The sequence below is a fragment of the Oryzias latipes genome, chromosome 2 (assembly GCF_053564925.1).
Source record: "Oryzias latipes strain Hd-rR chromosome 2, Olatipes_Hd-rR_3.1".
NCBI lineage: Eukaryota > Metazoa > Chordata > Actinopteri > Beloniformes > Adrianichthyidae > Oryzias > Oryzias latipes.
Window position 1 is genome coordinate 51,620,297 of NC_136238.1, and position 24,509 is coordinate 51,644,805.

At 43.8% G+C, this 24,509-nt stretch overlaps 1 protein-coding gene across 9 annotated transcripts in view; it reads right to left on the reverse strand.

The window, feature by feature from the left end:
* dmd (dystrophin) overlaps positions 1-24,509 on the reverse strand; it is an 86,410-nt gene that overhangs the window by 50,857 nt on the left and 11,044 nt on the right. For 8 of the 9 annotated variants that reach the window (XM_078942343.1, XM_078942330.1, XM_078942348.1 and 5 more), the window contains exons 2-15: positions 16,415-16,476; positions 13,936-14,028; positions 13,390-13,470; positions 11,378-11,470; positions 10,672-10,773; positions 10,507-10,577; positions 10,320-10,435; positions 9,363-9,556; positions 8,450-8,578; positions 6,209-6,304; positions 6,040-6,138; positions 5,189-5,370; positions 1,828-1,978; positions 1,629-1,748 (exon numbers count right to left, since the gene is read on the reverse strand). In XM_078942343.1, the coding sequence (XP_078798469.1) occupies positions 1,629-1,748; positions 1,828-1,978; positions 5,189-5,370; positions 6,040-6,138; positions 6,209-6,304; positions 8,450-8,578; positions 9,363-9,556; positions 10,320-10,435; positions 10,507-10,577; positions 10,672-10,773; positions 11,378-11,470; positions 13,390-13,470; positions 13,936-14,028; positions 16,415-16,476 (1,589 nt within the window). The remainder of the gene's footprint in view (positions 1-1,628; positions 1,749-1,827; positions 1,979-5,188; positions 5,371-6,039; positions 6,139-6,208; positions 6,305-8,449; positions 8,579-9,362; positions 9,557-10,319; positions 10,436-10,506; positions 10,578-10,671; positions 10,774-11,377; positions 11,471-13,389; positions 13,471-13,935; positions 14,029-16,414; positions 16,477-24,509) is intronic. The other variant, XM_078942345.1, reaches the window with a different exon arrangement.

Consider the following 24,509-nt stretch of genomic DNA (forward strand, 5'->3'; position numbering starts at 1 on the left):
GCCGAGTGTCCACCCTTATTAGTTTTATTTCTTTGTAAATTGTTCATTAGTGTGTTACACTCATAACTCACAAAGTTGGGAATCGTGTGGTGTCAATTTTACGTAATTTGTGTTGTTTTATTTATTTTTGGCTGCTCTATATCAGCAGATCTGCACTGCTTCGCGTGAACTAGTTGAGGTTCGCGCCATTTTTCTTTGATGTTTAAATTAACTTTTCTTTCTTTCTTTTTTGTTCATTTTTCAATTGTTTAAGGGGGAAAAAAATCACACAGAAGAAACTCCAGACAGCATTCTGAATTTGTATTTTCTGTTAACCAGGTACGGTGCAGTTTTCTCTTTTTATCGTGTTCTTTTTGTATTACTTTACATGCTGTGGGGGGAGGTGCTAATAAGCATGAGCACTGAGACTGCTGGGAGCCGTGGCTGAGGGGGAAAAAAATCACACAGAAGAAACTCCAGACAGCATTCTGAATTTGTATTTTCTGTTAACCAGGTACAGATTAAAAGAGTTTGACTCGGCATCCAAGTGTGGTCTCTCATTAACCTGAACACAACGCAGAGCGGAAAACTCCACCAGTTACATAAAGCACTTTGTGTTATACGTTTATATGAAAAGGGGCTTTATAAATAAAGTTTGATTTGATAAATCTTGACATTTCTAACATTTAAACAAGAAGTGGAGTATTTGGTACTTTGTGTGATGTGTTGTCGTGGTAACGGCTACAGAGCCTGAAGCTGGTAAATATGCTGAATGTCATGTTAGACAGGAGCTTCTACTTTTAGTGTTCCCTGTTTTATTTTACCCAATCAGAATCAAATATTCCCCTGGACCAATCGAGGTAAAGATGTCGACTTTTATTCCAGTCAGAACTTATTTTTATTATCTTAAATAATGATAAGAATCCTTCAAACTGGGCGTATGCTTTTAGATTAGATTAGATAAAAAAAGTGATTTGTTTTGATTTGTTATTCTTTTGTTTCTTAACCGATATATCCCTAAAGTTTTCATTCATTCATCTTCTAATCCGTCTTTTCCGTTTCGGGGTCAAAGGTCGCCAGTCTGTTGCAGGGCCACTACGACACCCCCATGCACTCTCACATTCACACCTAGAGAGAATTTAGAGGAACCACTGAACCTGTGTTCTAAAGATTTAATTTATTATTTATTTGATTTTATATTTAAACACATTCAAACACGCTTTAACACATATTTAAACACAGTTTTTCTATAGGTTCTTGGATTGTATGTTCTGCTTTTTAACCCATCCTCGTGGTCGGATCATTCTTGAAAACATGATCCTTTTAAAGTTGCCGGATGTTTTTATTACGTAAAGAACTTTATGTCACACAAGTTTGAAACGTTCTTTATAAATAAAGTTTGATTTGATCCTGATCTCAGTGGTTAAATAAAGTTAAACCAAGTTTAAATTTGACCAATCAGGGACTGGCTTTTGGTAGTGACGTATGAATGGCGTCCCTTTAAAAAATGATCATGAAGAAGTTAATAATCACATTTTTTATTTGGCCAGAATTCCATGACTCCAAGTCTTTCATGTATCAGAATAGAACAGTCTGGAGCCAGATTCACCAGATTGACTCCACTCTGACATCAGACTGAGTGCTGTTACCTGCAGTTTGCCCTCCAGGGCAGCGGTGGTGCTATCTCCACTGCTCTCATCCACCACCACCACCATGTGGGTCAGAGAGTTCACTCGGACCTGTTCCATCTCCAGGTCCTCCTGCAGCAGCTGCACACACACACACACAGGTTATCCAGGTCTTTGGACACCAGAACCTGAAGGGGGACAGCCTCAGACCAACCCTCACCTTGTGCTCCTCCACCTGGTGCTTCACGTCCTCCAGGTCTGGACCCAGAGGCTGGGAGCCGATCCTCTTGATGCGAGCCTCCGTGTTGTCCAGCCAGTCTGTGAGCTGCTGCAGCTGCTGGTGCTGCAGGTCCATCAGAACCTCATGGAGTCTGCAGAAGAACAACAATGAACCATCACTGTCCAGAGAATGGGAAAGTGTCCCGTCTGAAACCGCATCTGCTTATAGCAGCTCCTGACCAAACCTGGGAGCTCAACAGGGTCCACCAGGACGAGAGAAGGTCCATACCTTCCATCAAATCCAGAGACAAGAACATGGAGCTGAGACCGGACACTCCAGAGACACATTGATCAATAGAACGAGTCCTGGGTGGTTTTATTGATGAAAAAAGGAGTTTATTATGAAATGTATGGACATTTTGTTATTAATAAGGAATGATAGGGATAGAGATATCTGTATTGATACCACAATGGGGAAATTCAATTGTTACAGCAGTTCAAAAAATAGAAAAAGTTAAAAAGTAATTAATAACTTATGTAGACTGTTACAACATAATGTATGTTATGCGTAATGAACTCCTAAAGACTTTTCCATTAGGTTATAAATCAGTCTTACGTTAAGTATTTGCAGTTTTAACCAGAAGCCTTTAGTAGTTTTACCACACAAACCTCTCTGGTGATCTTTCAAACCAGTGACTCTGGGATTGAGATGTCTTCCTGTCCAACAGCTGGGCAGGCAGATGAGAGCTGAGGGCCTCTTGTGTTGGACATATTTTACTTTAACAAGAGGGGTTATTAATCTTCAGACAAACCAAAGGTATGTCTGAATAAACCCCTTTTGGAATTGAGGCCAAACTTTAGTAAATTCAACCATGTTTGAAAATCTTTGGTGTTGGACCGGACGGAAAAGGAAAGAAGGGAAGAAGAAAGAGGGACGTTGGGGGGGGGGGGTTAGGAGGGTGATAATAGGAGGGGGGGGGATAAGACCATGAAGCAGCATAAAGCAACAAGTTTCTGGATGTTAATCAGGTTCAGATGTAATACAAATCTAGAAGGGGCGGGGCCTGCCCACACACACTCAAATGTTATCAACACACCTGTTGGCTCCAAAAATGTCCACATGTCAACATGAACACAATACAAATAATGTTCAGACGTACATACTTATGCCTTCAAACCAACTAGTGTGAAGGGAGAGTGCCTGCTAATTGAGATGTCCAATGGTGTGTCTCAGGGACTCGTCCTTGGACCCTTTTTAATGTGGTCATTATTCATTACTATTGTAAATGCAGACTTCCTCATGTACGCAGATGATACTTTAATTTATATGAGCACTGTTATCTCTTCAAATGTATGTGTGTCAGCAAAGATTTACTCAACAATGGAAACATTTCAATACAACCACCCAATAAAATTAGACTCTCAGACTGTAGTTAGGACATGAAGACCATTTAAAGCTACATGTTTCAAACCACACCAAGTGGACCAACCTCCAATGCTTAATAAGCAGAGACTAAAGGTGTATGTGTGTGTGTGGAAGGATTAGTTTAGTCCAAAAGGCCTCACTTCTTTGTGGTTTGTAAGTTTATGGTACCCACATAAAAAGTTACACATCATTTTCCAGTTGGATTGTGTCTTCTGAACAGAAAAAATGTATTTGCAGCCAGTTTCAGCTTTTCCTTTGTAGGTGATGGAAATATGAGGATGTTTTTCTGACAGAGTTTGAGCAAATATTAATCCTTATTTTGCATTGGTAAAATCAGGTGTAAACTAACAACTCTACTCACAAATGAGCTGCTGATGGTCCCAGCAATGAGTGGTGTGGGCGGGGCTACAGACGGACATCTTTACACCTGCCTATTCACCTCTGAACTAACATGTGATGGATGAACAGTGAGTTAGCTCGTACTGTACAGCTCGTCTCCACGGCTCTCTGTGTGAATCTGTGTAAATGTGTGTGTTTGTGTAGATAAAGACAATGTTGTCTGTGTGTTTCTGCAGATATTTGTGTGTGTAGTTCAGTTTCATATGTTGAGTTTAAAAAATCTAAGAACAGTGATCAATGAAATGCAGTGTGATAAAAAATAATAGAAGTGCAGCTACTGACTCTAACTTTTAATGCGTTACTAGAGTGAAATCTTTTGCTTTTTAGAGGCATTTTCTACCATGTTTCATTCTAAAGTTGTCTCTTTGATATTCTTGTCTTCATTCCATAAACTGATCCAGGAATCAGCAGAATATTTGGACATTACTAGAACAATAACTAGAGATCTGCTGAAAATGAACTGACAGTTTTCACATAAACGCGTCCATCTGTCATTAAAATGGACTAAAACATTCATGAGAAGCTGAAACATCCTTAAAACTTCTACAGGAACCAGCATCAATTAAGAATAAAGCTAAAATAAAATCACAAAAGAAAACATCCAATCATAGTAAATGGATCGATTCATATTTGCTAAATCCAAACTGTTGACATGAACTGAGTAGGATTCAGATCTTTCCCTCAGTTTCCTCTAGAGTTCCTGATGTTTCTGGTCAGATTAGATCAGGGGTGTCAAACTCATTTTGGTTGGGGGGCCACATTCAGCCCGTCTGATCTCAAGTGGGCCGGACCATAACATAAAAGCAAAATAACAGCTTTGTTTTAGTTTTTTTTACTCAATTTGAAAAAATGCCTCAACCAACGTAGTAGCCTAATCACTTGGGGCAAATGGATCTCAAATAAAATTAATTTCAATTAAAAAAAAGTTGGTCTATTTAATTTTATACAGACTGAATATTTTACATCTGACATTTAAGGAATCCAGAAACTTGTCTTTATGGTGAGTCTCTTAGTGCTGAATGTTATAATCTTTGAAGACTGCAACCTGTTGATGACATACCAAGCATGGGGGTTTTGCATTCAGCTTCGTGAAAGAAAAAAAAACTGTCCATTTTTCCTGGAAAGATCTCCACTCCACTTCCCTTTCTAACAACATTTTGGTCTTTAGGGTGTCACTACTGATCATCCTTATAGCAAGATAACAGTGGTGAGGCTCATAGGGAACCAAAGTGCATCTTATCCAGAAACAGAGCTGTTAGGTTTCACTTTTGGCACATGCAGAGATATGCTGTTTCACCTGTCTTGCCTTTCCTTTGCTCCCCCTAGTGGCGGAATTGCGCATTTCGGTTATTTCTTTAAAAAATCATAACTCGCCACAGGAATGGACTAGAAACTTGCTTTCTTTTTTAACCATCCTTATGATTTTTACTCTTCATGTGTGGGCTGGACTTAACCACCTGGCGGGCCGGATACGGGCTGTATGTTTGACACCCCTGGATTAGATGGTCAAACAGGGGGCGGGGTCTACTCCTCCTACCTGCTCTGCCTCTCCATGCTGGCCACCCTCAGGTGCTCCCAGCGAGAGTTCAGCAGGTTCATCTGCTCCCGGACCTCAGACTCCTCCTCCTCGCTCAGGTGCCCCTCCTGCAGCAGGGCGGCTCCGGCCCGCAGGACGCGACCCACGCTGCCTTGGTGTGTGGTCAGCTCCACCATGTAGCCCTGGTGGAAGACAGAGAGAGGCAGTTAGGGTCAGCTACCCCCACAGGACAGCTTTAAAGCACTCCAAAGAACATCACCCCTACTGTGAAGCATGGGGGTGGAAGCAACATGCTTTGGGCTGTTTTCTACAAAGGGGACAGACCGAATGATCCATAAGAAGAAAAAGATTAATGGGTCCATGGGGACAGATTGTGAGGGAAAACCTGCTGTCTGGATCTTCCACCAGTGATCCCAAACACGTCACCATGGCAACTGAGGAGTGGCTTCCTAAGAAGCGTTTCAGGGTCCTGGAGTAGACCAGCCAGGATCCAGATCTCAATCTGAAAGTCTGTGTGCCTCAATGGCCCAAAGCATCATTGCTCTAGAGGAGATCCGCATGGAAGAATGGACCAAACAACACAGACCCAGATAACCTTTGACCTCTGTCATTCCCATCAAAGGGTGTAGAAGTATTGAAAGAACGTTGGTTATTTTCCACCATCATTTGTAAATAAATATCAGTGTTTCTCATTCTGGGGCTCATAGTTGAATCGTTTCTATGATGAACATTACATAAAATCATCTCTGCAGGTGGGAAACTAGAGAAACGGGTGGCTGACTAAATCCTTCATTTTGTTGTTTGTGTGCGTAGATGTATCCTTCATAGAGCTGAGGAGCTGCAGGTCTTACCTCATGCATGTGAAACTGCTCTTTGACCTCCTCCACCTGGGTGGAGATGGGGGGCTGCCCCTGCAGACCATCCTCAGCCGACAGCAGCCAAGTCAGGACCTTTCAGAGCAAAGGTTGTAGTCAAACACAGAGACAGGCTGGTCCTTCTAGTCAATGCTGTGGTCAGTACCTCCTCCAGGGAGGCCTGGTAGCTCTCCAGGCTGGTGGATCCTGGAGGCAGAGGACTGAGGCCTCGCTGGAGCTCCTCTTGACTGGGACTCAGGAACTGCAGAGTCAAAGAGGAAAGTTAGACTCACATAAAAGATTCAGAACAAAATGGAGGAGAAATAAATGCTCCAGCTGCAGAGAAGCAGAACCTCCTTCAGAGGAACTCCTGGTTTTACAGAACGCAAAGATATTCCTGAGGAACCTGAATTAAGGAGGACAGACAAGGTCAAAAAGGCCGAATCTGACCCCAAACTGACACGGAATACCAGAAAAACCCAACAAAATACACGCCAACATCCATGTTCAACTGCTTATCAGATAGAACATGGATCATCCAGAGGAAATATCCCAGACATTTATCAAAATAACTCATTTCTACATATTAGTGTTGTTATCATTGATCCTCTGTCTTCTGATAATTCCTTCCTGATTCTGGTGATTCTGTATCACATATAGGGTTATGATTTGTCTACTAAACTCCTGTGCAGTTTGGTTTCCTGAAGTGCCTCCATGCTTCACCTCTGAAATGATCGTCCATGAAAGATACGTGTCATCATCTGGAACGTTCATGCAGAACAGCTGGACTGCCGTCACACGACCTGATCCAGGTTCTGCTCTGTTCTCATTGGTTCCAAAGGTAAAACGAAGAGCTTAAGATGCTTTCAAACTCCCTTCCATCTCACCTGGATTCAGACCACACACACCGTGCATTAATGCTGTCTGTCAATTCAAAAGTTTATCACATTCAGCGACTGTTCCCACAATCCTCTCCGCACTTTCAGCTGAATTTTCAAACCTCAACCGTGAATCATTTCTGTATTTCAGCTGAACCCCCCCTCCACAGCCTTGGTCAAATCCTGCCGACTCCATCTCCTCCCTTTGGTTTGTTCCATCATTTACCCTAATGCCCCCCTCTTCTTGCTCCCACCCTCTTGCCAACAGCAGCTTTATTTCCTTTCTTTTAAATCCTGGTTTAGATCACAGTGGTTGTTTCTCCTGGCCTTCCCTAAACTACCATTATCTCCCATGATGCAACATCCCTCCATCTTCATTGTTTGCTGATGACACCCAGCTCTATCTTTCCAAACACACTTCTTCTTCTTCTCCCACATAATCGGTAGTTGTAGGAACAGATGGTTTGTCTTTAAGAAAAATTGTTGTGTAGTTAACGTCTCTATGCGTTGATTAGACACGTGGCCCCTCCCATCTTGTTTCTTATTACAATTATTAGATAGATAGATAGATAGATAGATAGATAGATAGATAGATAGATAGATAGATAGATAGATAGATAGATAGATAGATAGATAGATAGATAGATAGATAGATAGATAGATAGATAGATAGATAGATAGATAGATAGATAGATAGATAGATAGATAGATAGATAGATAGATAGATAGATAGATAGATAGATAGATAGATAGATAGATAGAATTTATTCCAGACTCATGGTCCAATCAGTAAAATGGAGTACACAGACCCACCACATTTAAAAAGAATTACACAGTGTCGAGAATACACGAGCTGAGGAACAGTGTATAGTGTTACAATTAATAAAAAGTAAAATTTTGGAAAAGAATGTTGTATAAAGTCAGATGAATTCTTGTTAAGTTTTTTATTTTCTTTATCGATAAAGTTTGGGTTTCTGCTGCATTGAATACCTGCCTGCTGTTATCAGAGGCTGTTGGCTGAGCTGGTCACATGATAGATAGATCCTGTCAATCATTCTGGTGGATGCTAGCGGACGAACATTTGCTAATATGTGGCGGCCGTGGTGCAGCGGTAGGGCGGTCGTCCCATGATCGTAAGATTGCAGGTTCGATTCCCGCCTTGCACGCCCATGAGTCGAAGTGTCCTTGGGCAAGACACTGAACCCCACCTTGCCTCTGGTGGTAGGCAGGCGCCTGTGTTTGGCAGTGGAGCGGCCACCAGTGTGTGAATGTGTGTGTGACTGTAAAGCGCTTTGTCCTTGTAGGAAGAAAGGCGCTATATAAGTATACGCCATTTACCATTACCATTTAATAAATGTAGTTGGGATATTTTGACAGTTAGCTGCAGGGAGCCCAGATAAGAATGCCAGAGAAAACATTAGCTTGAGGAAAACATTAGCGACATGAACAACATGGTGTCAGCGTGTCAATGACCTGCTTTCAGAAACATTTCAGGACATCATCAGGAGACCGGGCGAGCAGCACAGCACCTGATCGGTGAACCGCCTCCTCTTTTGCTCTGGCGATGTGACATATGCAGCCTGGGTGTAGGCGTGGCTTTTATAGCGAGGCTGAGAAGAGGGGCTCCGGACCCGGCCCTGAGCCACACTCACCGTGATCTGAGGGGAAGACAGAGGGCAGCAGAGGTGGAAGATTACAAGAGGAGTTAGGGCTAGAGAGGGCAGGAATTCCCCCCAATGAGCAGCAATGACGGATGAGTCTATAGTCATGCTGTTGGTCGGACCTACTGCAGAGAAATTCTGCGGGTTTGTCTTGGTTCTGATCCTTTTCACTGATGACTCCTGAACTATTTACTATCTGCTGTAGTTTAAACCAAACTGTGGGTCCAAACTTGACAAAGCAGCAATGTCTCTAAAGGTTTCCTGCTCCATCACTCTGATAGATTCAACTGATGTTCCTAAATACTTCAGCTCTGCCTGCTGAGGCCCTAAAATGAACTTTCCACTCTGTTCTCTACAGGGAACCATCAGAAACTGATGCCAGCTTCATCCGTGTCCAAGTGTGGCCCTGGACAAACTTCCATCTTCTGCAGCATCTGCTGCTTCTTGGAGGATCCATGGTTTCTTATCTTCTGCCAGAGATCAGCTGCTTACAGCCGTTTGCTAACACTTGTCCATCCTTTCTAAAACCATGTGTAGATTTCGTCATAGTAGATTGGCATCAGCATAGATATATCGGCAGATGAACTTATTATTTGCACATTTTCAGAGTAAAATATTGCCTGGAACCCTGATGCTAACCCTGACCTAGAGTCCTGGTAGTTTTAAAGGTAAAGCAGGACTTTGGATCTCCAGTTTTGAAACCCTGAACTCCTGGAATGCAGACGGCTGCAGGTCGGCTGAAGAGGCCGTGACCAACAGTAAGGTGGTGGTGTGTTTGCACCTGCTGGGAGAAGCGCTGCTGGGTCTGGATTTGGTAATGCTCCTCTGCTTCTGCTCGGCCGGCACCGGTGAAGGCTGCTGACAGCTTTTCCACCTCCTGGATGGCCTCCATGGAGACGCTCTGAGGAAACACTCTGAACAGGGACGTCACGTACATGATGATGCTCTTCTTGTCAGGACTCGGCACCGCCACATCTGCAACGCACAAACGCATGGACGTCTGAACGCCACCTTTAACATGTCCAGGGGGAACCCGACTATCACAGACTACCATAACTATTTAACCATTTACACAATAAGAAAAGCAGCTTTGTGCCAAAACTCAACACAAGAAATGGTCAGTCCATCAGCCCGTTGGTCTGTCCATCATTTAGCTCTCCCTTCTATCTTTTCCTGTAGTAAGGATTCCTCTCTCAGGTCTTTGTGATTTTTTAGGTTTTCGTCATGGTCTGTCCTCCCTGTCATTCTTATCAGGTTCAGCCTGTTCCTCCACAGCTGTCTTCAGTTCTGTCAATTACTCTCAGTCTATGCAAGTTTCTCTGCTTCGTCACCCTCTTCTTCCTCCATGGGTTTTTGTCGTTTACTGGTTGATCTATTTAATGTTTAGGTTTCTGCCAATAAAGCCTGTCTCCTCCATATTGGGTCATGAACCTACTGTTCCTGTTTTTAGTTCATCAGTCGTTATACTAGTCCATCTGTTAGTTTGTCCATCTGACAGTTTGTCCATCTGTCAGTTTGTCCATATGTCCATCTGTCAGTCCACTTCTGTCCGTTCATCCCCATACTGGATGATCCAGTAGCATGTGAACATGCTCAGTAGTTAAATAAAGAATCTATGCATGACTTGGAAAACTAATCAGCAGAAGACTATTTTATAATTTTCATAAAGGCTTAGTTGGAGTTTTGCCAGCCTGAACCACCAAAGAGTGGTGGTACTGAGTGATGGAACCAGCAGTACCTTCTGGGTCCAGCAGCCTCTCGATCCCCAGGTGCTGCTCAGCTTTCTTAAAGGCATTCTCCAGCCTGTCCACCGCCGACTCCTCCTCCACCGAGCTCCAGTCAATCAGCTCTGGTCTGTCCAGAGGACACAGAGACCCCTTTAACTGAGACAGTTCCCCCAAAGACTTCCCTTTCCACGGCCGTACCTGTGGCTGTGAATCAGGGCGCTGAAGGCTAACCCGTCATTCCAGCTGCTGGAGAAATTCACCACATTGACCTGCAGATGGAGGAAGAAGAAGCTTTAGACCAACCCAGAGGAGCTGTGCGTCTTTGAGGTAAGGAATGGATCAACAAGGAGAGGTATTTGTCACCTGAGGGTAGTGACGGGTGCTCTGACGAACCCAGCTCAGCAGAATCTTCTCGCTGTTGGTCTGCTGTAGGCCCGCCATCACGTCCTTCATCACATCCTTCACCTGAACACATCAGTGCAAAGTGATTGACGGGGACAGCCTGGTCATGATGGTGGTTAAAGACGCAGCATCCTTCCAGAACCACCAACGTCTTTTTTTTTAATCCCCATTTCAGGAAATTCTGCTTTTCTCCAGAAACTTAGGTTGAGTTTAATTTGAATCTGAGTTTCTACAATCCTTTCCTTACACATGGATTCTCCTTTACAGCTGATTCCGATGGAGTTTGGACTCTTGACCACTTTTGACCACCAATCATGACATCATCTATTGCTGGAGAGCAGCTTGTTAGTCCTGACTAAAACAGGGCTAACTAGCCAGATAACACGCGCTAATGCAGAACTTGAGCTTTTCTAGCATGAATTCAAGAAAAGCATTTTACATCTGAGGAAGCTTCATCTTAGCCTGAAACTTTGTCTGAGCAGCAAACATGACAGCTAGATCTAACAGAAATGCTCTAAAAACCTATAAAGAAATGAAAGAACAGCACTGAAGCTGAACAAACATCCCACTAACGTGGAAAGTGCTGCTCTGTGTGTTTTTGTGTGTAAAAAGCTCCATGAAGCAACATCTGTCTGCATCAAGCTAGCATGTCTGTAAGCATCCACACCTGCCAGTGAAGTATGATGCTCCAGATGAGCCCAAGAATCAATTTGTGATTTCCATCAACGATGTCCGCCGCTCCAATATTCACCAGATCAACCTGAAGGAGACAGAGAGGAGAAAGTGATTCTGCTTTTATCTGGCAACAAACATCAGATGAACGGGGAGGTTCCAGAGGGTCCAGGGTGGGTGGATGGGTGGTGAAATATCTACACAAATGCCTGCGTCTCACCTACCTTCCCCTTACGTGTTGTAGAAGTTTTCACTACCACCTGTTGCCCGTAGCATGAACAAAGAAAACTAACTTTTTATCTCTACCGGTTCACTGAGCGATCTACCACCTTGATACCTCCTGTGGGTCACCTGTGTACCCCGCACAGACTCCTAGTATACCTCCATAAGGACAGTTGGGTCTTCAGGCTAAAACTGTCAGGGAAAGTCTCAGATACTGTTCAGAACTCCCTGATCTTCCCTGTAACCACCTGGCAGATGTTCTGGTAGACTTTTATTGTTGTGACTTTTCTCAGCCAATGTGAACATTGCAGATCAGTAGTGAATTCATCAGGTACAGCCGTGTTTCTGTTCATACAAGCTGGGATAAATGCTGAATGTACTGCATAACAATGACAGGGTGATTTTCATTCATTCATTCATTCATTCAATTTTATTTGTATAGCCCAAAATCACAACAACAGTCGTCTCGATGGGCTTCGAAGTAAAACATGAACTCAAAAGGATCACGAATACAAAGAGTTCAATAGGAAAATACTAAAATGAACTAACAAACTGACTAAGCTACACTGGCATCCCTGCCCTCAGACCCCCCTTCTCTGTGAGGGAAAAACTCCTAAAAAAACGGATTCCTGAAAAAACGAAGAAACCTCAGGGGTGCCCACATGAAGGAGGGATCCTCCCCCAGGACGGACAGGCGATTTACCAGAACTCTTAGAGAAGAATTAACTTATCTAAATATACAACTACATATATAAAGTCCAGCAGACGAGCTTCATCCAGCCGTGGTTGGGGGGACAGTCAAAGGCACGAGTCGAGCTGGAGACAGGAACCACATTTTGTATAAAATGCCATGAACACAGGTTTTTCTGACATTGTCTTGTCTTTTCATCATCTAGTCAGGCTGAAGGCTGTATCCCTTGTGCTATCCTAGGCACGTTAACACTGGGAGTGGGTCATCTAGACCCACTAGACCACATGTGTCAAACTCAAGGCCCGGGGGTCAAATGTGGCCCGCCATGTTGTCTTATGTGGCCCGCGAGAGCATAAAAGTTTGAAATTTCTTAAAATAAAATCTTTCTTTAGTTAACATATTAGCTGCTGTTGTAATTATTTCATGTTTTCAGGTCTTCTGTGTGTATGCAGACAAATTGTTGTCATCAAACCATCAGTTGGATGGAAGGCTGTGTGCAGCCTTTTTTTGTTAAATGTTACACGTGTGATACGTGTTTTTATCGCTCAGTTTTATGCTATTTTTCTTTATTCACTTGGATAGTTTGATCGTGGGTTTTAATAAGTGGACACAATTTAAAAGTATTTATGCTAAAGTAACAAGCAAACATGTTTTCTATGCTACTGTAATTGTCACTTTAAAACTTTATAATAAATAAATGAGCTTTTTAACAGTAAGGAGTAGTTACATTTATTTTTCATTACATTTGATAAATGTATAAGTTACATCTGGCCCTTTGAGGACAGACACTATGTTGATGTGGCCCTCAGTGAAAATGAGTTTGACACCCCCGTACTAGACAGTGGGTCATCTAGACCCACTAGACAGAGCTCTGAACCTTTTTTCTTCAATGATTTGTGATCTTCACTGGTGTCCATGGATTACATGAAATCTTTCCACCTTTATCCACCTTTGTCATGGTAGGGAGAACACGTCAATGGAAGGGGGGGTCATCTAAGATAGCACAAGGGCTAGTCTGCATCTGGGGAACGTCTATGAGCTCCAGAAGTGAAGGTCGTCTTCAGGAGGTCCAGATGAGGTCGGTCACCACTCACATTGTTCTTCTGGAGGATGTGCAGGGCGCGGTTGACATTGTTCAGTGAGTGAACTCGTGTGACTCCTCTCTCCAACTTCACCTGAAAAAAGAGGTCACAGTTGTCATAGCATTGTTCTGATTTTAGTGATTTTATTGATGTATACTTTGAGGAACTATGTATTTTAAACTTTTTTAAATGTAATCTAAGTTATGTTAATTTTATATCATGCAGTTTCACATTACTAATGTACTTTTTTACTTTATTTATTTTATCTATAGTCTTTTGGTGGCTGGCCATGGTCAGAATGGGACAGAGGATGGAAATTAGCCTAGACTACAATCCAGCATGTTTACAGTGTCTCACTATATTCAGAGCACTCTACACTGTTCGTTGTATGCCCTGTCACTTAAATTAAGAAATACAAATATAAAGACCCACAAACACAGACATTTCTGAGACGATCTTTACTCTGAATCAATAAATCCAATGTAAAAGACACATATGTGTGTGTGTGCGTGTGAGTGTGTGTGTGTGTGTGTGTGTGTGTATGGGGGGGGGTAATACCAGCTGATGTCCTGTCAGCTCCTCCAGCAGTTCCAGCAATAGCCGTCCATCAGAAAGCTCTGAGAACAAGTCTTCTACAGGAGCTTTCCCCGTCTGCAGGGACACACACACCCAAACACTGATTGGTAGCATGAACAGTCTGTGATCAAGACTCTTCTTGAAACTTCAAACCGCGAGTGACACTGAACCACATCACAAGCCAGCTCACACGACGCCCAGCTAAACCAGGCCTGTACCAGGTACCGGAGAACCACAGCTCCTTGTTGGAAAATAAACTTCTGGAGCAAGGTGGAGATGGACGGGACGTGAGAACCAGGTTCTGTTAGAACTTTTACATCCTTGAACCAACATCATCACTGTTCCTCCATGTCCAAACCATCTCCATCTGCTCCCTGCCCTCTCTACAGATCACAGTGTCATCTGCAAACATAATGATCCACAGACACTGTCTCATATCATCTCATCTGTCAGTCTATTCATCACCATGGAAACAAGAAGAACCTCAAAGCCGATCCCTGGTACAGTCTCACCTCCACCTGGACCTCCTCTGTCATCCCTGCAGATCATCTCACCACTGTCTTCATGGTTGTAATAACAAACTTGTCTCTTGTCTACTATCAGTTGTTGTAGAGCTTTTATCCCTACTCCAATGTCTGCCGTTTTATGACAAATGTTCCAGGGATTCTGGGTTTGACTATTTTCAGCATCTGCTGCCCTCACAGAGTCTGGTTCTGTTGGAGGTTTCTTCCAGATCTGTTTTAGGGGGACTTGTCCTCTCCACTGTTTAGTTGTTCAGAATCTGGATTCAATCAAAAACCTTTAGTTTAAGTTCCAAAATTCAATTACAAACGGTGAAAACAAACAAAACTAACAATTCTATTACCAAATAACTGGTAATATGGTCAAAACCAGGAAATTCTCCTGTCTGTCTTTCAGAGTCTCTATCATTATCTTTGCCCACATTCTTTATCTCCTCCACTTCTCTAACTACAATTTATTCTCTTTTTCCTCCAGTTTTCTTCTGACCCCTCTTCTGAAATCCCTTTGTCTCCTCATCTGTCTCTCTCCATCTCCTTCACACTTACCGCCTAGCTAACCCTTGCTTCTCTGAGCATGAACTTACATGCATGTTGATCTTTCTTCAAACGAACAGTCAATATGTTTTAGCGAGTGTGAGCGAATGACAATTCTCTGTCCCTGGCAGTGTTTACAGCCATTCTTTTCTTGGTCAGGCCTTCCTGTTAAACAACAGAAGCCTTACCATAAAGAAATGTAGATGAAAAATGTCAGCTGTGCCAGAGAGGCAGTAAGGATCAGCCTGAAAGCATAGACTGGGACGAGGACTCCTATACAACCACTACTGTTTGTGTCCAAGTTGGTGTCCACGAACAGAAAAGATTTTACTGAATCTGGCTGGACAGAAATTTGCAGACACCTGTGCAGACATGGGAGGAGTCAGAAAGACAAGAGAGGGCGTGGAAAGTTGAAAAGACTAAGATGAATAAGACTGAAGAACCGAGTGAGATGGTTCAAAAAGCTTTAAGGAAGTTTTCAACCCAGACTCACCATTGAAAACACTTTTCCAGTCTGACAGCCGGACTGAAGGCACTCATGCTAACATCTAAACACTTTCTGCTCCTGTATTCAATAGATTCACTTTCTCTTTCTGAATGGAGAGTACTTGGTTATGACCCAACATCAGGCTCACACTTTACCAGGATTTCTCTGACCTCCTGAACTGCTTTAAATGTGACCTTTCAGTTCATTCAAGTCCATTCCATCCAATCCAACCCCTCCCCAGTGATGTCCAGGGCTTTGTCCAGGTGCCCTAACATAATACTTAACCTCCCCCCACCCCCGAAATGGGTTTGATGACATGGATTCACAGGAAGGTGATGTTTCCATTTACCCCCATTGACCTCCTTGGTCCTACAGGTATACGCCCGGGCTTTGGTCCAGACACCACAGTGGTGTGCCTCATGATTGTCTAACACATGACCCACCACTGTGGTGTTGTCTGATGAGTGGATAGTGATAGAGATCCAAAAGGACTAGATTGAACACACAGCCTTGTGGTGCCCCTTTGTTAAAAAAAAAGACTCGATCTATTATTTTATCCAGAAAGAAAATGCTGTAGGCAGAACCAAGTCCCTGAGTTTCTGTAATGGCTTGCTCCAGGTGAGCTCAAGGTGAGTCAGAGCTCTCTGGAGTTCCCTCAACAGGTAAACTGCTACCTGTCCACACCAGTATAGAGGATGTCCTTCATGAAGATTTCCTCAAAACAATTCATGATCACTCTTGTAACCGGTACTCAGAGACAGGGTGACATAATGTTTCTATTGTTACGGGTTAGGATATAAAACACATAAACAAGAAAAATTTTAGAAACCCTTTAAAACAATTTGAAAAACAATTGACCAAAACCAGTTCCTTTATAGATGAGCTTTGTCTTCTGAGACTAGCAGTCTAAAGGACTCACCTTAGCCAGCTGAGAGTTGACCCATTTGGTGAAAGTCTTCTTTTGAACATCTTCTCTTTCATCTGCAAACACAAAGATAAATCAGCCAATTAGGAGCTGCTCTGCTCTGCAGAGGGTCGTCCTTCTCATGACCCCAAACAGTTTCTGACAGTGGACTGCAGGTCTTGGTTCCTCATCCTCTCACCCCGTCATGTCCAGCTTTAGTTTACTTCACTAGAGGCTCTCGTTTTATCTCAGGGTTTGTTTAAGCAAACTCTGGAAAACTGCAGAACAGCTGAACCAAACTCACACTATAATCAGGGTCTTTAGGCTTCATGTGAGGCCCACATCATGAAGCCTCTCCTGCCATGCATGGCCATTACCATGGAAACACTAATGTTTGCACACATGTGAGGAATGTCTTCCACTTTGTTACTAACTTTCTGTGTGTTCTTTCAACATTTGAGGAGGATTTTAAACTGAGTAAGTGACCACGGTGGTCCTGCAGCTAATTCACCTTATGCTGTGTATCTACACATAAATGCAGAGGAGGAAGACGGAGGAAGTTTGGACACGTTGAGAGGAGGGACTGTGGTGATTTTGGTAGCAAGAAGCTGAGGTTGAAACAAAATAGGAAGTTTATAGTTGGAAGAGGACATGAGGACAGTTGGTGTTAGTGTTGGTGGAGGATGAACAGGAACAGTTGGAGGATTTGCTACAGTACAGACCAAAGGTTTGGACACACCTTCTCATTCAAATGAATGGAAAGGTGTGTCCCATTCATTTGAATGAGAAGGTGTGTCCAAACCTTTGGTCTGTACTGTATGTTTCTTAACAATATTTTGAAGTCATCTAACAGGTATTACTACCCCTGCAAGAGACTCTAGAACAAATGTGTATACTGATGTGCTTGTCTTTACTGGTAAGTTACCATGGTTTCATTTAAAAGACAGATTCCCGTCCCTTCAGTATCATTGCTGGGAAAATCTCAGGGAGTCTGGGGCAAAAGGGTAACAACAAATAGGCACAACCTGTAAAAACATTTCTCTGAATCCAAACCAGTCAACAAACATGCCCAATTTCTGGACACAGCAATCATACCAATTTCCTTCAAGATTATTCATGAATGAATTCCAGAAGCAGCATGTTTACATGTATCATTTAAGCTAATAAACACCACACCTGGAAACCACTTACTGAATCCTTAAAACTGTTTCCTTTAAACCTGCACCAGACTGGCAACCTGCTTGGGGTTTGGGATAGGCTCCAGCAACCCTGTGACCCTGACAGCGATTCAGTGGGTTCTGAATACAGACAAATTGATCAAAGGGAAACAATATTTCATAGTTTCAGTGGCACATAAGTATTTCTATCCAAGCCTGAGTCCTAGTATAAATTCATATTAAAGTCCATTCGTGACATACATACATACATGACAGATGATCTGTTTGACTGTCCAACAAAGTACCAGGTCTAAGTCTAAAATCAGTAACTATGTACAATGAATCAGCTGGGCCAGCGTCAGCAAAGCAAAAAACAAAGAGTAAAATAATCAATCAGGGAGTTAAAGGTAAATTCAAGCTCAAAAAATGGGTGCCCTTATTATGACACTGCCTCTAACATGCTCTGCTGACTTTACTTCAAAGTCTGGGGGCTGAGTGTCCACTGAATACCGAGGTTACAGAACTTTGGGGACATTAAAGCCAAAGCCATTCCCATACTGTTACACCTTCAGACACAGACAGAGATCCGTTTATCAGACCGTCATCATGACAATGCAGACAAAGATGTTGTAGCCTCAGAGAGTTCTGTCAAGATGTCACCGTTCAAGTTTTGGGTTGTGGGTTTGTAGAACAGAATAGGTCATTAAAAATGCCCATCTGCTCACACTCATAAAACACACACACACACACACACACATGAACACACACACACACGATTGGAAAGATTAATAGATAAAAATAAACAAATTAATAATTAAAAAATCTTTCAATAAAAATAAATGAAAACAAATTACTTCTAAGATGCCCTGCCAGAGAATTGTATTGCCTGTTGGCACGAGGAACAAACGATTGCCTCAGTCTTTCTCTGGAGCTGCGCTGGGACAGCAGTCTGTTGCTGAAAGTGCTCCTCCTGCTGGTGAAGGCCTCATGTAGGGGATGTGAGATAATCCTCATGATGGCCCTGAACCTGCTCAGAGTTTTCTGCTCTGCCACCAGATCCATCTTCAGTCCCACCACAGAGCTCGTCCTCTTCATGATCTTGTTGAGCCTGCAGATGTTCTTCTTGCTGGTATTGCACCAGCACACAGCAGCATAGAGGAGAGCACTCTCCACCACTGAGTGATAAAACATGTGCAGCAGTTTAGTGCAGATGTTAAAGGAGCGCAGCCTCTGGAGAAAGTCCAGCCTGGACTGGCTCTTCTTGTAGAGCTGGTCCGTGTTGGTGGTCCAGTCCAGCTTGTGGTCCAACATAACCCCCAGGTTTGAGAAAACCCACAGGCTGAGGTGTTCAGGCTTTCCTTCTGAAGTCCAGAACCATCTTCTTGGTCTTCTGGATGTTCAGCTGCAGCTTATTCTCCCCGCTCCAGGCCACAAAGCCCTCCACCAGCCGCCTGTACTCCCCCTCCTCTTCTCCTTTGATGTAAGCCACAATAGCTGTATCGTCCGAGAACTTCTGCATGTGGCAGGTTGAGGTGTTACAGCTGAAGTCAGACGTATACAGCGTGAAAAGAAGAGGACAGCACAGTCCCCTGTGGTGCCCCTACACTGCAGCTGAGGGTACTGGAGACAGACCCCCCCATGTGGACATATTGCTGCCTGTTGGTCAGATAGTCCATGAACCAGGACACCAAGAATGGTTGCACAGTCATCCTGGTGAGCTTCTCCTGCAGCAGGTGAGGATGGATGGTGTTACAGGCACAGGAGAAATCAAAGAAAAGCATCCTCACAGCGCCGCCTCCTTCATCCAGGTGAGAATAGGTGCGGTGTAGTAAGTAGAGCAGGGGTCGGGAACCTTTTTGGCCAAGAGAGTCATAAACGCCACATATTCTGAAATGTAATTTCCAAAGAGCCATACAATAATGTAGTGTTCTTTTCCCACACTGAGGCACGGAGACTTAACCTCTTTTAAAGTTCTTTATTCTGATTACTGCAGACCGCAACAAACGCCGTTCAATTCATTCAGCAACTCCTGAATCTCTCCCGCCGAGACGAGAGAGCTTCTCCCAACTTTATATTCCCCTGCTCCCGCTCCAGCCCCTCCCATTTTCCTTATTCGGCCCACAGCTGAACCCCATTGGTCCAAACTACCTAACAACAGGCTGAGCGACAGAACTGAGGGCCAATCAGATCTCTGCTTGATCGATGCGTTCCATGAACTCCAGAACTTTTAACGCGGCCCAACAGCCATCAAACTCAGTCCGCGACAATTTGTTTAAAACTAAATATACAAGTGAATGTGTGCATTTGATTTAATTTCAACATTTTTAAAGTACAATAAGTCTGTGGATTCTTTTCAATAACATTGTTATGCTGTTGCTAATAAATGATGAGTATTTCTCGTGGTAGTTTTGCTGATGGTCTAGTCTGGTTGATCCGTGGTGAGTTTCTGCTTCATGCAGGCGTTGAGACTTTAAACGTGATCTTAGGTCTGAATGTTCTGTAGATGTGAGACAGACTGATCACATGCAGACGCGGAGCCAAACACACACTCACACGCTGCAGTGAGTGACGGGCAGCGGGTTTTAGGTTTTTACAATACCTGCGCGATTCACCTGCTGCCTGTCCCCACAACACCTCAGCCCCACCCTCTGCTTTCTCCCTCACACATCCCGTCCCCGCATCTGCGCGCTCTTTCTCAGAGACGGGAGCGCAGTTTTAGGCACGGCAATTCACAGGTTTCCGGGTGGTACAAACTCTGTGAAATAATAGATAATAGTAACTGATAGCGCTGGCGCAGATTTTTTTCTCCAAGCACCGCTACTACTGCGCGCCTCTGGCATCGCATCGCGCCCGAGAAGGACTGGTTTATGAAAGAAAAAGAAAAAAGTACAATTAAAGATTTGTCTGCGAGCCACATGTGACCATCAAAAGAGCCATATATGGCTCGCGAGCCATAGGTTCCCGACCCCTGAAGTAGAGGATTGCGTCCTCCACCCCTACTCTCTCCCTGTATGCAAACTGCTGTCTATCCTGGACGTGCTGCACCTGTGGCTTCAGCTGCTGAAGCACTAACCTCTCAAAGGTCTTCATCACATGTGAGGTCGGTGCTACAGGCCGATAGTCCTTGTTTTCCTTCTTGACTTTGGGGAGAGGAACAATGCACGAGGTCTTCCAGAGGGATGGAACATGTCCTACATTTAGGCTTAGGTTGAAAAGGTGCTGAAGAGGAGACCCAAGCTCATTTGGACACGTTTTCAACAGCCTGGGACACACTCGGTCTGGACCTGCTGCTTTCCTGGTGTTCAGTCTCTGCAGTTCCCTCCTCACCTGATGCTCTGTGATGCAGTGGGGGGGGGGGGGGGGGGGGGCACATTCTGAGGTGGAGGGTGCAGATCACATGTAGAGCACATGGAAAGAGAGAGATCATGGCTGAATAATGATGAAGGAGCAGCCTGAGCAGCTGGGCCCTCCTCTGGCTGAGGGGGGAGGACAGGCAGTGGGAGGGGCACAGTGATGGGTGTAGCATGGACCGGGCTGGTATTGGAAGTGGGGGGAGTGGGGGGTGAAATGTCAAACCTCTTAAAAAAGGTTATCAGCTCATTGGCTTTTTCTCTACTTTTGTCGCCTTCTTGCACCCTGTGATGGTTTTCATTCCCTGATGTTGTCTTTCTCCAGGTTCCTCTCCATCCTGTCCTTGTTGGTATTTTTACCTCCCTCCTCGGTTCTGTCTGCACCTTTTTCCATTTCCTCCTGATCATTTTTGTTGAAAGCTCTCTTCTTTTTGTTTAGAATCACTTTCACTTTCCTCGTTATCCAGGGTTTGCTATTTGCGAAGCAATGGGTGGTTTTTGTGGGCACAACAGTATCCACACAGAAGTATATAGTCTGTTATGCATTGAGATGCTCCCTCCATGTCCTCTCCATACTGATCCAGCAGGACGCTCCAGTCCGTGCTTCCAACAGTCCCTAAGCTCCTCCTCCGCCTCAGGTGTCCACCTCCTCACGCTCCGTTTTACTGCAGGCTGTCTCCTCACCAAAGGTGTGTCTGTAGGCTGTAAGGAGATCAAAACGTGATCTGATTTGCAGAGAGCACAGAGGGGTGTGGCCTGATAGGCATCTTTGATGTTGCAATAAAAAAATCAATAGTCCTGTCACTGTGAGTGGGCAGTTCCCATACTGCTGCATAGATTCAATTCAATTCAATTCAATTTTATTCATATAGCCCAAATTCCCAACAACAGTCGTCTCGATGGGCTTCGTAATGTGAATTCTTCAGCATGAATTTGCTGTTGGAAATACATTTGCAAACAGATGGAGGCAAGCTGAAGGAAACTGGGCTGTTTCCTGCATTCTGATTGGCTAGCTTCTGCAGGTACCTCCCTCAGCTGACGGACACTGCTAATGGGCACAAATACAAGTATCAGTTACAGGCGTGCTAGGATGTAATCCTGGCTGTTTCTGATGGTGGAGGCCTCCACCTGTTCCAGATTAAGTTCTGCAGCAGGTGTGGATTAACCCTTCTGCAAATGCAGATTAACCTATAAACACACTCCTGTTAGCTGAAGACCTCTACTCTCACATAAACTCTCAGCAAGACAATCTCCAGCCCAAAGCAGCAACTTTTCCTGATAATCCTGCAGATTGCAGACAGATTAACCAATCGTCATTTAAAGCCTCCTGGGGGTTTCCCACAGGTTGGATCCTCCTGCAGAGTTGGAAGCTGAACTTTTTCAGAGCATCTGGAACCTTTCAAAGGAGAGTCTGTCCAACAGATTTGGATGAAGGAACAACTCCATGATTCTGAGGAATCTCAGGAGCCTGGAATTTTCTTCACATAGGATGTGTTCTATGTGAGCTTCTTAAGAATAATGGTAATGGATTAGTTTTATCTAAGCTTTTCCAAAGCTCTTCCAATGTGTCCATTATTCAATCATACTTGGTGATGGTAACTACTGTTGTGGCAACAGCTGCCCTGGGGCAGACTGACAGAGGAGTGGCTGCCAGTTGGCCCCCTTGACCATCACTGTGACATTCATGCACAATCACATACCAGTGGAGGCAGGGGGGGGGGTCTTGCCCAAGGACACAACGACGAATGGCTGGGGGGAGCTCGGATTCAACAGCTGACCCTTCAATCATCGGACGACCCGCTCAACCGCTTGAGCCACTGCCGCCCTTCTTCTTCAGTGTGGAATCATCTCACAAGAATACCAACCCAACCTAACCCATACAAATACATAACATATCATTCGTCATCTGTTGAAAAATTTGGACTTTCATTCTTAAATCTTACCTGAATAACTTGTTTCTTTTAAAGTATATGCTATAACTTCTTGTATTTTTCAGTAAAATGAAAATTGTCTGAGCATTGCATACAGCGAGGAAAATAAGTATTGAACACGTCAACATTTCTCTCAAAAAACATATTTCTAATCGAGCTATTGACACAAAATTTTCACCAGATGTCAGCATCAACCCAAGTAATCCACACATAGAAAGAAATCCAAACATTTATGTCCATAAATGAAGTTATGTGTAATAAAGTGAAATGGCACAGGGAATAAGTATTGAACACATGAAGAAAAGGAGGGGTAAAAAGGTCTGACAAGCCAAGAAAGCAGCTGGAGTTTGTCAGTATTCAGAAAGTTAACCTGCCCCCTATCAGTGCAAAGTAATATCAGCTGGTATAGTCCTGATTGATGCCTTTTAAAAAGGTTTCTCACCATCAAGGTGTTAGACAAGAAGCATTGCATGATGGGTAAAAGCAAAGAGCTGTCCAAAGACCTACGCAACCTTATTGTTGCAAAACACACTGAAGGCATTGGTTACAGGCGCATTTCTAAACTTCTGAAAGTTCCAGTGAGTACCATTGGGGCCATCATCCGGAAGTGGAAAGAACACGGCATTACCATAAACCTGCCACGGCCAGGTGCTCCTCGCAAGATTTCAGACAGAGGAGTCAGAACAATCATCAGAAGGGTTCTCCAACAGCCCAGGACCACTCATGGAGAGATTCAGAAAGACCTGGAATCAGCAGGTACCGTTGTTTCAAAGAAAACAATAAGTAATGCACTCAACCGCCATGGCCTCCATGCACGCACACCACGCAAGACTCCATTTCTGAAGAAGAAGCATGTTGAAGCTCGTTTGGAGTTTGCCACACAACATTTGGATAAACCCATGACATTCTGGGAGAAGATACTCTGGTCAGATGAGACCAAAACTGAACTCTTCGGATGTCATAAGACACAAGATGTTTGGAGGAAAAATGGCACCGCACATCCCCCCCAAAACACCATACCAACAGTCAAGTTTGGAGGTGGGAGCATCATGGCGTGGGGCTGTTTTTCAGCATGTGGTACTGGTAGACTTCATATCATTGAAGGAATAATGACTGGAGAAAAGTATGGAGACATTCTTGATCAGAATCTGCTGTCATCTGCCAGGCTGCTGAAGATGAAAAGAGGGTGGATCTTTCAGCAAGACAACCATCCCAAGCACACAGCCAAGGTAACACTCAACTGGTTGAAGAGAAAGAAAAGAAAGCTGCTAGAATGGCCCAGTCAATCACCAGACTTGAATCCAATTGAAAATCTTTGGAAAGAACTGAAGATCCGGGTTCACAGAAGAGACCCCCGGAACCTTGAAGATCTGAAGGCAGTTTGTGTGGATGAATGGGCCAAAGTCACACCTGAGCAATGTATTCGACTGGTTTCTCCATACAGGAGGCGTCTTAAGGCTGGAATCACCAACAAAGGTTTTTGCACTAAGTATTAAATACATTTTCAGTAAGCGTGTTCAATACTTATTCCCTGTGCCATTCCACTTTATTACACATAACTTCATTTATGGACATAAATGTTTGGATTTCTTTCTATGTGTGCATTACTTGGGTTGATGCCGACATCTGGTGAAAATTTCATGTGAATAGCTCGATTAGAAATATGTTTTTT